At 40.9% G+C, this 15,810-nt stretch overlaps 1 protein-coding gene across 3 annotated transcripts in view; it reads right to left on the minus strand.

Moving 5' to 3' along the window:
• Positions 1 to 12,215: 12,215 nt before the first annotated feature.
• The window catches only part of vav3a (vav guanine nucleotide exchange factor 3a), a 106,424-nt gene continuing 102,829 nt past the window's right edge, over positions 12,216 to 15,810 (minus strand). For all 3 annotated transcript variants that reach the window (XM_015002705.2, XM_015002707.2, XM_088001252.1), the window contains one exon: positions 12,216 to 15,516. In XM_015002705.2, the coding sequence (XP_014858191.2) occupies positions 15,472 to 15,516 (45 nt within the window). In that variant the 3' untranslated portion in view covers positions 12,216 to 15,471. The remainder of the gene's footprint in view (positions 15,517 to 15,810) is intronic.

Consider the following 15,810-nt stretch of genomic DNA (forward strand, 5'->3'; position numbering starts at 1 on the left):
TGTGCCTGGTAAATATATAATACCGCCCCTTCAAATCCAAAATACAGTGGAGACATAAACAAATTTTGCTTCTATAAATTCACGTTTTCTTTTTCTTTTTTTGTTTTGTTTATTTTTTTTATGCATCTGTTCAGGTGTGTGGTATTTGAATTTGATCACAAAGAACAAAATACACACATATAAATTCAGATTCCATAAAATCAAAGCATATGGTGCCAACCTTTGTCCAAAAAGGTTGACTGAACGTGTTCATGCACTAGAATGGTCTGAGATCCTGCCTTTTTATTTCAACATTAGCTTTTTCCTTATTTGACCAATCAACAATCGCAGCCAGATCGATTAGTTCCGATCACTGGAACTGATTGGTGCATCTGTAGTTCCTCGTACCGTTTTCATTTTTCTGTTTTCTTTGCATCACGTTTAGTGCGACGTCTTTCTGTTCAGAGGCACATTTGATCATCTTAAGCACACACATATTATACAATGAAAAAATGTGCAAGCACTTGTATGAACGTTTAGATAAATATACTGTCTCCTCCTTATTTAAGCATCTTCACAGCGTTAAGTATTCCAGGCTGCAGATTCTCCCAGTTTAATATACTCTCCCTGTTTTGTTTGTGTTGTTTTCAGCAGCAGCAGAAGAAGAAGACATCTATTTTCAGAGACGAAAGCTTAAGCATTATCCAGTCGTTAAATTAATTTCTACTGAAATTACAATACTTTATCATTACTGCCTCTGGCCAAACCTAAAGCTTATTGGGAATGTGCATTCTGAGGCAGAGGTTGTACAAGTTTATTCTGAATTAAGCTAAATGCTTTATTTGGTAAAGAGTAACAACAAAAGGTGAAGCAAAGGTTTTCTTCCTTCTTGAACTCGCTCACGTTAATGTCTTCATATTTCAGTTGTAAAGCATGTTCAATGTTCCGCATTCAGTTCTAACAAAACTCACTGAAATGTGCAACTAAAACGTGAGAAAATGTGGGGAAAGTTCAAGGATTATGCCAGACATTGTGGAATAAATGTAAAATACTTGAAGGACTTTGTGATTCCTCATCCGCTAAACGGTTTGGACTTCCCTTTGTATTGACTGAAGCCAGCAGGTTGTGTCTCCTACCTCTTCATAACGGATGCGTCTTTTACAGTAGAAATGCACAGCGGCGGAAATGAACAGGTGTATTAATGATCGTTTCATTAAACATGCAGAGAAGTTCCTGCTGATTGCTCACGCTGGTTCATTTTCAAGGTTTGTAAAAGCACTGAAGGGAACTCGGCTTTTGTTAATATCAGTCATTACACTTCTGCTTTTCATGCCGTGACGAGTCAAAACGTCTGCAGCGGGGAAAAAAAGGCTGAAGAAGTAACGGAAATTATGCAGAGATCTCATTGAGTAATTAAACTCATTCTGTAATTGAGTTTGTTTCATTTGGGAAACGTAAAAATAACACTTTTTTTTTTTTTTTTACCTCATTTTACTTAATTAGTTGTCCACTGAAATAAGAGTTCCCATACTAACCACAAACCAGAACAGAGTAGTCCTGATGCTGTTGGAATTCACTCAGGCACATTCGCGGCCAAATCAAATTTACAGCCACAACACGACAACGAGATCAGAGTTTTAAAAGTTTTGCTGCATTTAAACAGGATGTGAAGCGATGCGCTGGCAGCTGCATTAAAGATGAACCTGCAAAACCCTCGGTAATTTTCTCTTCCAGCAGTTCAGGTACGGTATGCGCGTCGAATGTAGGTCAAAATGACCTCAACCCCCCTCAGCTCTGTTCCTCTGGGTTTTCTGTGACATTAATTACAGGTCATCTACCTACCACATGGTTGGGAGGTGAATCCCAGATCCTGCTGACGTCACTATTTTATAGTGACATGAGAAAAACGAGTGTTATAAACTAGACAAATACAAAAAACATGAATAGCTAAAACCTGCAAATACTTGAGATCCCCTCCTTAAGGTACTTTTTAAATGTCTATTTTAATATTTTGAACACCAAAAATACCTTAATATGCATTAATGCCATGTTAGCACCAGAAGCTAATGTCTACAATCTTACTCGTCTCTTTGCTTTTTGGGGACAGTCAGTCAGCACCAAGGAAAATTATTGGTGCTCCTCAATAAGCTGCTTTGGAAACAGCAACCAATAGCGTGTCAAGTAGAATTGCACCCAGGTATATTAGCTTCTCAAGTTGCATTTAATTTTTTTTTTTATTCATAAATACTCAAATATTCTGCAAATAATTTGGATTTATCGTCCACAGAGATACTGTTTAACTACAAACAGGCACGGATCATCTGTACATGGCCAAACAACTAAAATCCAAAGAAAAGGCCTTTTGGTACTACCCAACGCAAAAAAGAAAGAAAAAAAAAACTACTTTTATTGACAGATATATGAAGGCACCTCAACATTCTCTTACATTGGCTAAAATAATCTTTTAAAGGGAAATTTTAGCTCTAAGAAAAACATGGAAGTTCAGACTTTGAAAATTTGCCATAAACTTTACAAGTTTATGTCAAACATCGACAGACAGAATGCAGAAAAACACCAGGAGTTCTGGAGTAATGTTCTTTGGACCGATGAGCCTAAAAGAATTATTTTGACACCAAAGCAGAGAAAATGTCAAATACGTCCTTCCACCAAAATAAGCCACTGTGACACAAAATGGTGGAAGTGTCTTGGTGTGTCGATGCTTTTGGCCAACCATGTTAGGTTTTACCATGGATTCTGTTAATATGTGAGGAAAATGTGTGACTTTCTGCAAAAACAAAACTGAAAAAGGGCTGACGTCAGAAGTGGACCCTGTAACACGAAAAGGACTCCAAACAAACCAGTAAATTAAAAACTAGCTAAGAAACAGAAAGTCCTGGGCCGAGTCGAAGCTGGATCTTGATGAGATGCTGAACATGAACACAAAAAACCTCAAACATCACGGAGCTGAAAGTGAAGAGCGGGATAAACTTTCCTCAGATATTCAGATATCAGACTGATCGTGTCGAACTGAATGTATTTCAGCTGTTTATTGAGTAAAACAAGGTTAGGCATTATGTCCAATTAAACCACTTTCTTTAGATTAGTCATTGACATGTGAACATTTCTTAATAGGGAGCTAAATATTTAATGGGAGATCCTAATTTTTCCTCATTATTCTGTATAAAAAATGGACAGGAGTTATTTTTGCCCCTCTCTAATTCCTCATCAGTCTGTCTAAATGTTCTGCCTCCTGCGTTAAAAATTAAAGTTAGCTCCGTTAAAATCAGCTATCGATATCAAAAATAATATGACCTTGTTGTTTTAGGTTTTGGCTTAGTAATTTGAAGTAGCATTTTAAGATTTGACTTGGTTTTTCTGGAACTATAGTAATTTTCCTCATTAATATTTAATTATTTTTTCTCCAGACTCCCGTTAGGTTCAGTTCAAGTTTCTTTATTGCAAGAAACAGAAAAGAAACGCCCCTGAAATTCACTCTAAAACCTCAACTTACTGAATCACAGGTCCGTCTGACTTTTTTCTTCTTTTTTAAACCATTATATATCTGAACTGTAAGCATCTGAAAAAACCCTTCATTTCCACACACATATCCCTGAGTGATTATCAGAAATGCAGAATTAGTAGCAGGACAGAATCTCTGGTCATAAATCCAGCTCTTTAACGCGAACGGCGGTGAGTGGTACCGCAGCGAATAAGTAAAACCAACGGGCCCGGCCCGCTGCTGCCGAGTAAATAGGGCAACAACGTAATCATTATCCATCACGCTGCAGATATAAAACTGTAATAAGGGACTGGGGTGACCTCAGGCAGGGCTTGAAATTCCTCGCAGTGGCGGTGTGGCGCCCGTCGGTGGCGGTTTGAACATAACTGCTGACGCCACAACATTCCCAAGAATGACAAATGGGAGCTGAATACATCTGGAGGTGCTTCAGGGGACACTGGGGAATGGGCACATTGCGAATGGCACGATTGCCAGTTGAGGTTAGGAGGGAAACAGAGAGGCAAAGCAAAGAGTGAGTTAGACTCAAAAGAGCCTAAAATAGAAGCTCCGCTACCCACATCTCCATCATCCCTCTCCCACATGAGGCGGGGGAAGAGTCGGGGTCTGCATACCAAGTATCCTCCAGAACCTGGGAGCTGCTTGACGCCTGCTAACTCCACTCAGGGTTGAGCTACTGGATTAAATACGACGAATGCAGATTTAGACTCATCATAAATAAGTAATGTTCATAAACCGGAAAGGTGACCTGCTGTCTGGACCTTTAAGTGTGGCAAATGCACACCGATGGATCAATTGGGACAAAAAGAGATGAATCTATTCCCAGAAGTCCAGCCTGTTCTCCTCTAAAGGTGACAGATACTGTAGTTTCTTTTTTTTGTTGTTGGAATCCTGCGGCTTCCTCAGTGAAGAGCACGATCCCCCAAAGAACGCAGCATGCTGTTAACAAACCCGGCCTCAATTAGCAGCCAAGTGAGATGGAGTAAGTCATGGGAGTTTCACTCTGAAGACACGGTTTTAAATCAAATTTGAAACTGTTAATTTGTTGGTATTATTATCAACAGTCTCTCTTTAAGAGAGAGAAAGAAAAGTTAAATTTTCCCACAAAGTAAAAAGAAGAAAAAATCTAGACAGAAACAACAGAGGACTCAACAGAGTCCAAGAAATACATCACAAGGATTCAAGTGGTTAACCTTTCAAATCACCCTTGGTGGTCTGCTGCAATCATTTTATGTTACTGTAAAACCCGACCAGGGTCCAGAGTTTCCATCATCAAGAAGAACTGAAATGTAACTGAGACAGGAGTTCAGCTCGGTTCTGTTCAGCTTCGCTTCATTGAATCAGTGAGTTTCTACACACAAAGGCAAAGAGGGAATTTTCCCTCATGTAGAATTACCTCCGCTGTGATGAAATATGACTAAAACACCACTCACTATCTCCCTTTAACGTGTACGTCTGCAGAAGGTAAAAAGGTTTAAAATTTATTTCCTCCTTTGTTTGAAAATGATTCCCAGGTTGTGTGAGTGTTAGAGAGCGCCACAGAAACGTTGCGTATAGTTTGTGTCCTCGGGGCTCCCTGGGGCCAGATCAGATTTATAGTGAGGGGAACAATGTTTTCTAGCTCTCTGTGTGTTTCTTTGCTGCCTCTGGAACATAAGTGCAGGGATTCATTTGGAAACTTTAAAAATGCAAACAAATATAAAAGTTCTAGAGTTTTAGAGCAGCATGGACCCAAAAGTTAGCTTAATAGCGGATTAGCTTCCGCTCCATTTCTTGACTTTTTCCTCAAATGCTACACAGGTTTAGAAGGTTTCTGACGCATAAACTTTAAATAATGTCAAAGAGCCATTGATTTAGAAAAAATTATTTTGTTTCAACAGATATTTAACAGTTCTGTTAAATATCTGTTGACAAAAAAAAAACAAAAAAAACCCTACTGAATAAATAAATCAAGTTCCACATTTCTGCTATGAGGCAGTTCAAAGTGCTTTACATCATAAAAACACAAAAATAAAAAAATATTTAAAAAACACCAGTTGAGAGACCAGTAACAAACATTACATTTTATTGTGCATTAAAATCAATACACATCAAATATGTTGGTCAATGTTCCATTTATTATGGTTCAAAGGGGAAATCTAAACAATAAATAAGGTATATGACTCACATGTGGGTATAAGATCTGTTTCGCATCAATCCAAACTATTGTGATCTTCTCGTATATCCACCTTCTCTTCTCTTGAACATTGGGAGGATGACCTGAAGCCACGGGGGAAGGCCATACTTTTGTAAATTGCAGTATTATATTTTCAACCAAACTCCAGAATGAAGAATGGAGGCAAAAACAAAGTAATTTGGTACATAAAGTAATTTGGTACTAACTCGCTCTGCTGTCGCCCTCAGAACACTTACAAGTAAAACATAAGCTCTGTGACGATAACAGTGTGTAAACTGAAGTTGCATCGAGTCTCTTTAGAACAAATAAAGATGATAAATTCAGTTTTGTTTCTGTTCAGCTAAAGAAAGTTACGATACGTAATGATGTGCTCCAAGCATCTTTTCAAGGCGTGGGTGTGTTTGGAGTTACCTGGTAATGCAGAGTTGTATATCATCTGTGTCGCTATGGTAACTAATCTTACTTGTTGATGTTCTGAACAGGACGGTTCCTAAATTAAGTTCTGCTTATTTGGCCTTGGGTCAGGAGGGTTGCCTGTGTTACACTCAAAAAAAAAAAAAAAACTCGTTGGATTAACATTAAAAAAAAAAATCAAGGAAAGGATTTCCACCCAATTGCTTTGGTTTATTTCAGCATTTTGTAATTCTGTTACTCCAATTTAAAGCAAACTTAACTTTTAACTTTTAAGGTTGATTCAACTCATTTACTACTTTCACTCCGTTTTTAGTTGGATATTTCATGTTTGATGTACCCCCACCCAAACAAAATTACTCACAGGAGCATATCTGCTTTGAGCGTTTTTTCGTTTCTGTTTTTTTTCCCCTCCCGTTATTTTAAAATCCTGTTAATTTGATTGGTTGTACTGCAGCTACGCACATACAGAGTGTGGAAAAACAGAGGGACGGTCTGCGCCTGTTAATACGGAATGAGTGAAATTAATTAATGCGGCCACTTTATAAATAATGTGTTTTAAATTTTTGACTTGAGTGAAAAATCAAGTCTTTTCAAGTAAACAGCCTCAAGTCAAGTCCCAAGTAAATGGTGTGAAAGTCAAAGTGAAGTCCGAGTCTGAGCATTTTTTCAAGTCGAGTCTCAAGTCATGGGTGTGCTGTGGTGGCGCAGGGGTTAAGCACAACCCACATATGGCGGCATTAGTCCTCGGCGCAGCTGTCACAGGTTCGATCCCCGACCTTTGCAGCATATCTTCCTCATTACCCACTTTCCTGTCAATTAACTATCAAATAAAGGCCACTTGAGCTAAAAAAAGTCTCCAGTCTTGATTTTAATGACTTGGGTCCAAGTCATGTGACTCAAGTCCCCACCTCTGATGTCAGCAGTATCAGTCTGTTGAACATAACAATATATTTTGGGAGTTTTATTTATTTCTTTCAGACTCATTTGGATGGCCACACCTGGGTAATGTTTTGAATTTCCACCAGAAACAGCATATGCTGTAACATTTAAAAAAGGCTTTAAATTGTACTTTCTTATTATTTAATTGCTTGGTTATGTTTCTTGAACTTTTAAGTGTTGTTAGAATTGACATTAAGTATCCTTATACATAAATGTTCTAAATTTTCACATGTAAATGTTTATAAATTCAATAAAAACATAATAAGATTGCAGGTTTCGACCAAAAATATACATTCTTCCTTTTCCGACAGAATTTTTTTTAATAGCATTTCTGCTTTTTCCAATTGTAACATTTGGAGATGATTTGGATGTTCTCAAAACCTTATATTTTACACATCCAACATCGGGTCACTATTATTACCATATTGCCACAAATATTAACAGAGTTTCTGAATTACTGTCATATACATGCAGCTGATTTAAACAGCAGATTATATTTAGTTGATTTCGTTGAGGGAGTCAATGTATTATTACCTTATTATTACACATTTAATTATTTCCAGAAAAAAGTATCTTGCTTTAAAAAAAACAACAACAAAAAACAGCAAGATTAGGTCACAGGTGTAATACACGCACAAACTCCTACTTTTCCTGCATTTTTTTAAAATTATCTCTATTCTTGCACCGCATTATCCAAGGTGAGATCACACCTCGGGATTTATGTGCTGCATGTAAATCCTGTGAGCTTTAGCTTCATAGAGGCACAAAGAGGCTCGTGTTCAGCGCCGCGAGCTTCGCTGCGTTCGGACTCGCGCGCTTCCAGGACTTCAAACAACAACACCTTAACGTGCTTATTCTGTTGAACCCGACGTGTTAAGTACTGCAAATGTACTGTGGGATGTAAACGCCAGAGCCAGCCAATTTAAATAGTGCATTTTTTTAACTGCTTTCTAATGCTAATTATTATCATCGAAGGCGATGGCGGCGTGTCCATCTGCTGCCTGTGTGTGTGTGTGCGTGTGTGTGTATGTGTGTGTAGATGGAGGGCACGCGTTGTAGCCTCTGTTTTATTGCTTGTGTGTGTGAATGAAAAAGCAGGCTTTGGCAGAAAACTGCATTTAAAAAAAAAGATATAAGCAAGTCCATTTCTTGCCTTTTTGCCAGATGGGGTGATTCCGTCGACTTTTGTTTGCCGGCTTTTGCGGTGTCAGGGCCCGAACGGACGACTAGAATTAACGGACACAATGACTACAATGGCCTGGTGGCAAGATGTCTGCCTCAAAAACAGCAAAGTGAGAAAGAGTCTTTTCTTTTTTTTTCTCCTTTTCGATGAAAATTGTTAGCGGGCTCGGCAGGCACAACCCCGTTGTTTATGCGGTGCTGATTGTCTCCAGGAGAGGGCGCCGCTTGATATTTACACACAGCGGCTGTTCCGTCTGCCGACGACGACGCGGCTCCTTGGCGGCCAGCCGAAAAAGACAGGAATAAACCCGGCCGGCGAAAACACAAACGGGTGGAGGCGATGATGGATGGAGTGCAGAGCTGAAGGAGTAGAAACCTGACCGGTTTTTATGATGGATTCAGAAAAATAAACAGAAAGGAGAGATGAAAAAGAGGGCAACAACTGAAATAAGTTCAGGAAAAGCAAAGCAAAAGAGTTACACTGACGGTGAGTTTAAATATTTGAACGCATTGGCTTAATCTCACCCGAAAAATCTCGAAAACTCCAACCAAATGGGTTTAAGATTGATGCCCGTTTAGTAAGATTGTTAAGACTGGTGGGTCAGTTTCTATTCCAGTCAAGGACTCTTTGAAACAGCAGGACATATTTTAAACAGGAAGTTGGTGGGTTCTTCAGCAGCATACTGGTCCAGAACATGTGGGCAAATCAAGACAGAAATGAGCTAAATCCTTCTAAAAGTCTCAAGAGAGCTAAATATGACCTCTATAAATACAGTACCACCATACTGATTTTTAAACAGTAGTGACATCAATTATTATTATTTTTTCTTTGCTTTCAAAAGTGAATGAACATCATTTTGCTGAAAGGTTTAAGAAATCCCAGGATTCTCACTGATCTCCAGAAAATCCAACATGGCTGCCTTGCTTAAAACTTAATGAGAACTGCTACAAACACAGCCGAGCTGCACACACACACAGTACTGTACAACTGTCTTTAGTTGATGTTTGAGAAACAGAATGAGGAGACGTAAGCTGTTATTAGCTTCTTGTTAGCATGTGTTGCAGGTAGTAGTTAGAATGACCATTGTTCTGGTTTCCTGCCCACATCCATCACTATCTACAATAACTCTTTGAAGAGTTGAAATTTATATAAGTTACAAAAATATCTAATATCCCTTTGGGATCAATAAAGTATTTTTGATTAAAAAAAAAATTCAAATTGGAAACAATTGGAAAAGTAGGCAGCTGCTACTGTCTTTTAAAAAGTTCAGTCAGTTTACATGTCTAATAACAAACCTGATGACTACAGGTTTTTTTTAATACCACCATTTATGTACCAGGCATCTAAAAACGTCCGTTTTCAGCGTGGTAATCTAAGTTCCTGTTTTCTTGCCATTTCAATCGTGTGCCTTCATCCACCAAAAAAGACACAGGAGGACCCTCAATATGCCCATCCATCCTTTCAGGGTCGCAGGCCGAGAGGCGGCAACCCTGGACAGGTTGCTGGCACATTCATAGTCCAGTTGTCTTGTTAAAAAGACTAAGGCTCTTGCTTGCTTTGAGGGCAAGTCTGACATCTGCAGGACAAAATTGATCAAATTTAAGACAGTTGGTCTTTGAAACCATTAAGAACCTGCAACAGTACGTTGTAAAAGCATGACCGTCCAGTGCAATCCCCAATAAACTTCATTGGGATTTTCTGTCCTAGCAAGAATATGAGGGAAATTATGTATGGTTTATAACATGTTTTATAGAAAACATCTGAAATGTAATTCAGTGAATCTTAACTAATTAGGCAAGGAAGGCAGTAATCAGTAAAGCAGCAGGGAGGGGAAATTTTAACTCCAACTTCACCAAATGTCAGAAATTTTTGCATTTGGTGCAACCCAGAAATGTGGAAGAAACTGTGTTTTCACAATTATAGGCCACTTTGTGTTGGTTTATCACACAAAGTCTGAATAAAATACACAAAAATGTTTGACGCAACACAATAAACAGGTATGAAATATCCTGCAGCACCATGAAGGCAATTTGGTTTCGGACCTTCACTCAGGTTCTTGATGACTAAAATACCCGCTCGTGCATTTAAGGAATATGTTATTAGTTTATTTGACATCCTCACTAGGCTGAAATCACTCTCTGGATCTGAGTTTGAGCGTTTCTCATGAGCTGGCAAACTGTCATGGCTGCCAGTGGCGTTCATGAATCAGTTAAGTCCACACCACCAAATTTCCGTCGGCGGAAAAACGCGCACTCCGAGGAACCCGAAACACGAGCTTTGATTGTTGGAACCCGGGAGATCAGAGCCACAGCACCTTCCACACCTGCTTTCATATCATCAGAGCGTCTCCTTCTGTCGTCTGCAGCGAATCTCTGCTCGTCCGCAGAATCTCATATCAGAAGCGACTGAGTGGAGGCCAAGAAAAGTTGAGCCAAAAAAAAAAAAAAGTGAAGAAGGCTGATGTCATCCAGCCATCTGTCAGGCCGGCGGTCCGCGGCTCAGCTGGAGGCGCGCTGGTGTGATTCCCTCTGACCGCGCCGAGGCGAGGCACACCTGGTGGGCCCTTGGACCAGCACCCCACCTCGGCCTCGGTCGATCTCAGAGGCTCCGGCGGCAGGTAAGCTGGTTCAGCAGATGGCCGGGGGAGACGGCAACCCACACATGGGCACAAACGCAGCCGGACCTGACTCGGATCGGTTTTGCAGAGTAACACTGCAAGCAATATGTTCACCGCCTTGTGCCACCGACTGTGACTTCAACACGCGCTCTCCCTGCTTTTCCACCTTTACTTTAATTAACCCACTATTTTTAGAAGTCAGGTTTACTTGGCTCATTATCGACGAAGCCGCGGCAACAAGGCGCACAAGAGTACCCCCACATTCGTTCACACTTATTAGCCAATCAGCTGGTGAGAAACAGCCCCCCTGCTGGCTGGGGGTTATTTAAAGTCCTGTGGGGGGGGGAGGGAGCAGCCGCGCAACGCTGTCGCTTCAGTCCCAGTCCGGGTCCTAATGGGGTCGAGGCGCCCTGCAGCGATGGAGCGACCACAATGAAGCTGAGAGGCTTTTTGTTTCATTTCTTTATGACTTACCTGCATGTTTTGTGTGAAACTTAAGCTGCTTCCCATGAATGAACAGAAGCGTAATATGGATTAGCCTTGGAGTTTTCAGAGTCTCAAAGGTTTCTTTAAAAATGTTCGTTAATTAAAAATTATCCATGAACTTCTATTGCAGTTATGCCTAAAGAAATAATTTTTTCTTAAATCTATTTATTTAAGAAAAAAGATTTATTTAAAATATAACAAGAATTTCCTAATGACTGCAGACCTTACAGGGGATTTGCTTGTCCTGTAAAGGAAGATTTTGTTAATTAAATGCGGTTAATATTGTTGTACTCGGATTTTCTCATGTTTGCCACTGTGTCTCAGGAGAATTTGACATTTTGCTCTTTCAAAATAGATCTTAAGAAAGCTAATTTTCTAAACCTCCTATGGTGACTTTTCAGGCTCCCTTCACAGTTTTCGTCTCATCTTTTCTAAAAAAAAAAATTAAAGAATATTTAATATTTATTCAATATTTTTAATGATCTCATGGTGACAGAAAAATATTGGGATGACTTACAGCGGCGACTACAAGCCAGGCCTTCTCGTCCAACATGAGTGTCTGATCTCAGATATGCACTTTCGGAAGAATGGCTTAAAATTCCCACAAACCGACCACTAAACCCATTGGAACGTTTTCCAACTTTGTTACAGCTGAAAGTGGTGGATCAACATCACGTTAAAATACGGATTAAGAATGAAATGAAAGCTGGAGATTAAATGTAGAATATATTTCTGTCTGTTCTTGCAAGGTTTTTCTGAATGCACTTAAAAAAAAGAAGTTTTTCCCCATGAACTGTCTGTACACCTTCAACATACCACCAGGTCTAAAAGTCACTTCCGAACTAAATTAAACACACCGTTTCATCCAATTCACAACAAAGAAGAAAACCGATACATCAAGACATTAGAAGAAGCAGTGTATATCTTTATTCCGCTCTATGTACATCATTTACAGTATAATACAGCAACAATACAGGGTTCTGCTACAGTCAGGATTGCACCGTTTTAGAGTCAGGCCTCAGTGGTTGGGTACCGTGGTTACGAGAGACGGCAGATACAGCATACATCTTTGGCTTTACTGGCATAACAAAACACACACAACACACACACACGACACATCTGAATGCAAACGTCCATCACGACGGACCTGAAGGTGAAAAGAAATGACGGGAGTCTGCATGGTCACTCTGAAGTTCTTTCTGCACATGCAGAAATCATCTCCGATAAAATTGGCATAAAGTTCATCTGAGGTCAAATTAAAACCGGTCAACGCTTTGCGCAGGGAAGCATCTCCGCAAGAGATTGGACGAGAGGCGGGCGGGGAAACAAGGGAGGGGAAGACAGAGGGGTGACACGGAGAGACGGAGGCGGGAGCCGACGGAGAGATGAATGCGGCGGGGTCGCCGAGGTGAGGAGATGGTGTAATGATTAGATCACAGATACCCTTGAGCCTCCTACCAATCCCTCCTGCGCTCCAAAAAGAAAAAAAAGGAGAGGGGAGAGGAAGGCCTGCAGCTTTAAATGGCCCTGCTGTCAGAGGTCAAATAGGCCGAGGAAGAGGAGGAGGAAGAGCGGGAGTGGATTACTGGAGTCTGTGATTAGAGAACCGGCTCCATTTTTATTTATTTATTTTTTTCAAAAGGAAGGTGTGATCTATCTATATAAGGAAGGTCTCTGTTTTCCTGGCGATATTATTGGAGGAAGATTTTCAGGGTTAATATTCAACATAGCAGAAATTCATAAATTAAAATTTTAAGCCAAAACAGAAATATGATTTACTGAGAAATTCAAACCAGTTTCCTCCTCCTCCTAATCATATGACGTCATCTCCAGACTTTAAGAGCTGCGTTTAGGATGCTTCCATCTGGTGGTCAATTATTGACATTGTTGATTTGAAAGCCATTAAAAAAAGAAGAAGAAAAAAAAATAGGACTCATTAATGTGACTCGTTCTTGACGAACAAAAAAAAAAAAAGAAAAAAAAAAAGATAAAAGTGGCGAGTGTCAGATGTGGCAGGGTGTTATTCGTGACTTTCACACGTAATGGACCCATTAAGTCCACAAAACAGTCACAATGGAAACCATTAACCGACACCGTGGCACAATGCGAGTTGGCGTCGACACAATGAAGATGTGACAGTGGGGTGGGGGGATGGGTGGGAGATGAGGAGTGAAGGAATCGCCTCGGGGCTGATTTTCAAATGTGACAGCTGCCTTGATCTCGGTTAAATTTCAATCTCAGCTCCGCAACTTCATCTTCAAACGCACTTTCCTACGTCTACAAGTACAGCCTCTGGTGTGGTGGGCTGCTAGGGAGGCAGAACGCAAAGATCCAAATATGTCAGGAAAAGAAGTAGTAAAGCAGAGTAAAAACAATAACAAAAATTAAAAAATAAAAATTCAACATAGTGTTCTGGTTGCCTGAACAGAAATTAGACTGGCTCGTGATTGGTCGCCTAGCGCTTGACCTCCAGAGAGGATTATAAATGATATAAAAAAATGGAAGAAAAGTACAAGTTTTGCTTGGAAAAGGATTTCGTGTTGAAGATAAATCAGGACAACATAGGATAAATGTGCAAAGGTATTCACACCCATTCAACTATTCCACATGTGAAGTTGAACATAAAACTCTAAAACAGGATTTCCACGCATCCTTAAAAAGCCTCAGCGGTAAGACTTTTTGAAATTAAGGCCTTAAAATGTTTTAAACTCGTTGGAAAAAATGTAAGTTGGCTATACAATAAAACTATTTTTAAAAATGTGTATTGTATGCAGTTTATTTTTTGTCCAACTTTTCAGTTTGAGTCGCACTCAGACGTCTGCATTGTGTTCTGTGACTCCAAGCGGTTGAGGCTACAGCTACTAGCTGCTAATTTGGCTCAGCTAGCTAGCTAGATTTTTTATGTCTATCAGGTTCGAGTGTAAATTTATCGCCTACATCCATCTTTGCCACCGGCTCACTTCTGTTGGCCACACACACGTTGCTACATTCATTCTGTGCAAAAAAAAAAAAACCTCAGCAGTATTACTATATAAAATATGAATAATATAATGTGATTCACTGGTAATATAATGTAGAATTACTATTTTTTACATTTCTGTGAAGATACAGACCTTAAATTTGTATTTGGTCTTCAAAAGTCTTAAAATTGAGTTAGTGGAACCAACTCCAAGTTAGTGGACCTGCATTTTTATTGAGGAGTGTCAGAGAAACTGGGGCAAAACAAGTTTCTAACTTTGTCTGAGACGTCTCAAAAATGTGGAGCAGTTCAAGGGGTATGAAGACCTTTGGCAGCCAGCGAACAGCGAGTCAGCCATCGCCCCCGGCGAGGTCGAAGCTGAAGAAACCATTCGTAAGTGCGGGCTCGGCTGTCTCTTCCTGACAGGTAGCTAATGCCCACAATAAGATAAACCCCCGGCGGACGGGCTCCTGTTGACAGAAGCCGCCACCGATAGGAGCGGGAGGATCGTTCACGGCCGGGACGACGAACAACACGAGAGGCTCGGCTCGGAGATAAAGAGCGAGGAAAATGGGAACAATGGCGATCAATCGCTGGCAGCTGTGCGGCGACGCTATCCGACACCGTCGCCACCACCCCCGCCCGCTCCCCTCCATTCCTCCAGTAAGAGCTCGACGATGCTGCGATCGCAATCTGATGGAGGAAGGAGGGAGGTGCGAATGAATCCGAGTCGTCAATAACGGCCTGCGTTTGTAGTACAAACACACGAGCAAGGTCACAACCGGCTGGAATCCATCCAGAGTGAAATAAAATCCAAACAGAAAAAAGAAAAACTTCACATAGAGGGACTCCTTAGAGAGCCAGTAGTTGATGGCATCCGAGTCTTTGCTTGTGGGAGAAAGTGGGAGCTGAGATGGGCAGATGGCGGCAGGCCGGTGGGGAAGAAACGAAGCGACGGATGAAGGGTTGGAGAGAGGGAGCATCAGCCGAGCTCATTTCCCCTCGACGGTCAGGCTGCTCCGCTGCACCGAGTCGAGCAGAAATGATGGGGCTTGTTTGGGACCGCGGCCCACTGTAGCCCTTTCAGTCAGCCGAAGGCCGCTGGGGCAGTTTGAGGCAGCAGGGTGTCGTGTAGGAAAGTCGAGCGGCCGCGCTGCTTAGTCTTCTTTCTCTTTTTTTCCAATCCAGCTGGTCGGTCGGCTCACTCCTCGCCCTCCTCCACGTACGTAGACGGAAACCAACCGACCTGAGGGAGAAAGGAAGGAGAATAAGTGACGGATTGAGAACCCTCGTCCTTTCATTCGGCTTTTAACACGAACCAACAGGCTGATTACCGTCACCTCTCCGCCGGTGTTTTAATTTAAAACTCCAACTCGGCAGTAGTGAAGTGAAGCTGCTTAAGCTGCAGATGAATCACAACCGCAAAAATCCAAAGATCAAAAGTCGATTTTGGAGAGCAAGATTAGCAATGCCGCCACTGAAAGATACGGAATATCGTTCTGAAAATTGCTTTCCCAAGATGAGAAGCTACAATTTCATT

Source organism: Poecilia mexicana, unplaced genomic scaffold (genome assembly GCF_051168715.1).
Source record: "Poecilia mexicana isolate PSO_F unplaced genomic scaffold, ASM5116871v1 scaffold_20, whole genome shotgun sequence".
Taxonomy (NCBI): Eukaryota; Metazoa; Chordata; class Actinopteri; order Cyprinodontiformes; family Poeciliidae; genus Poecilia; species Poecilia mexicana.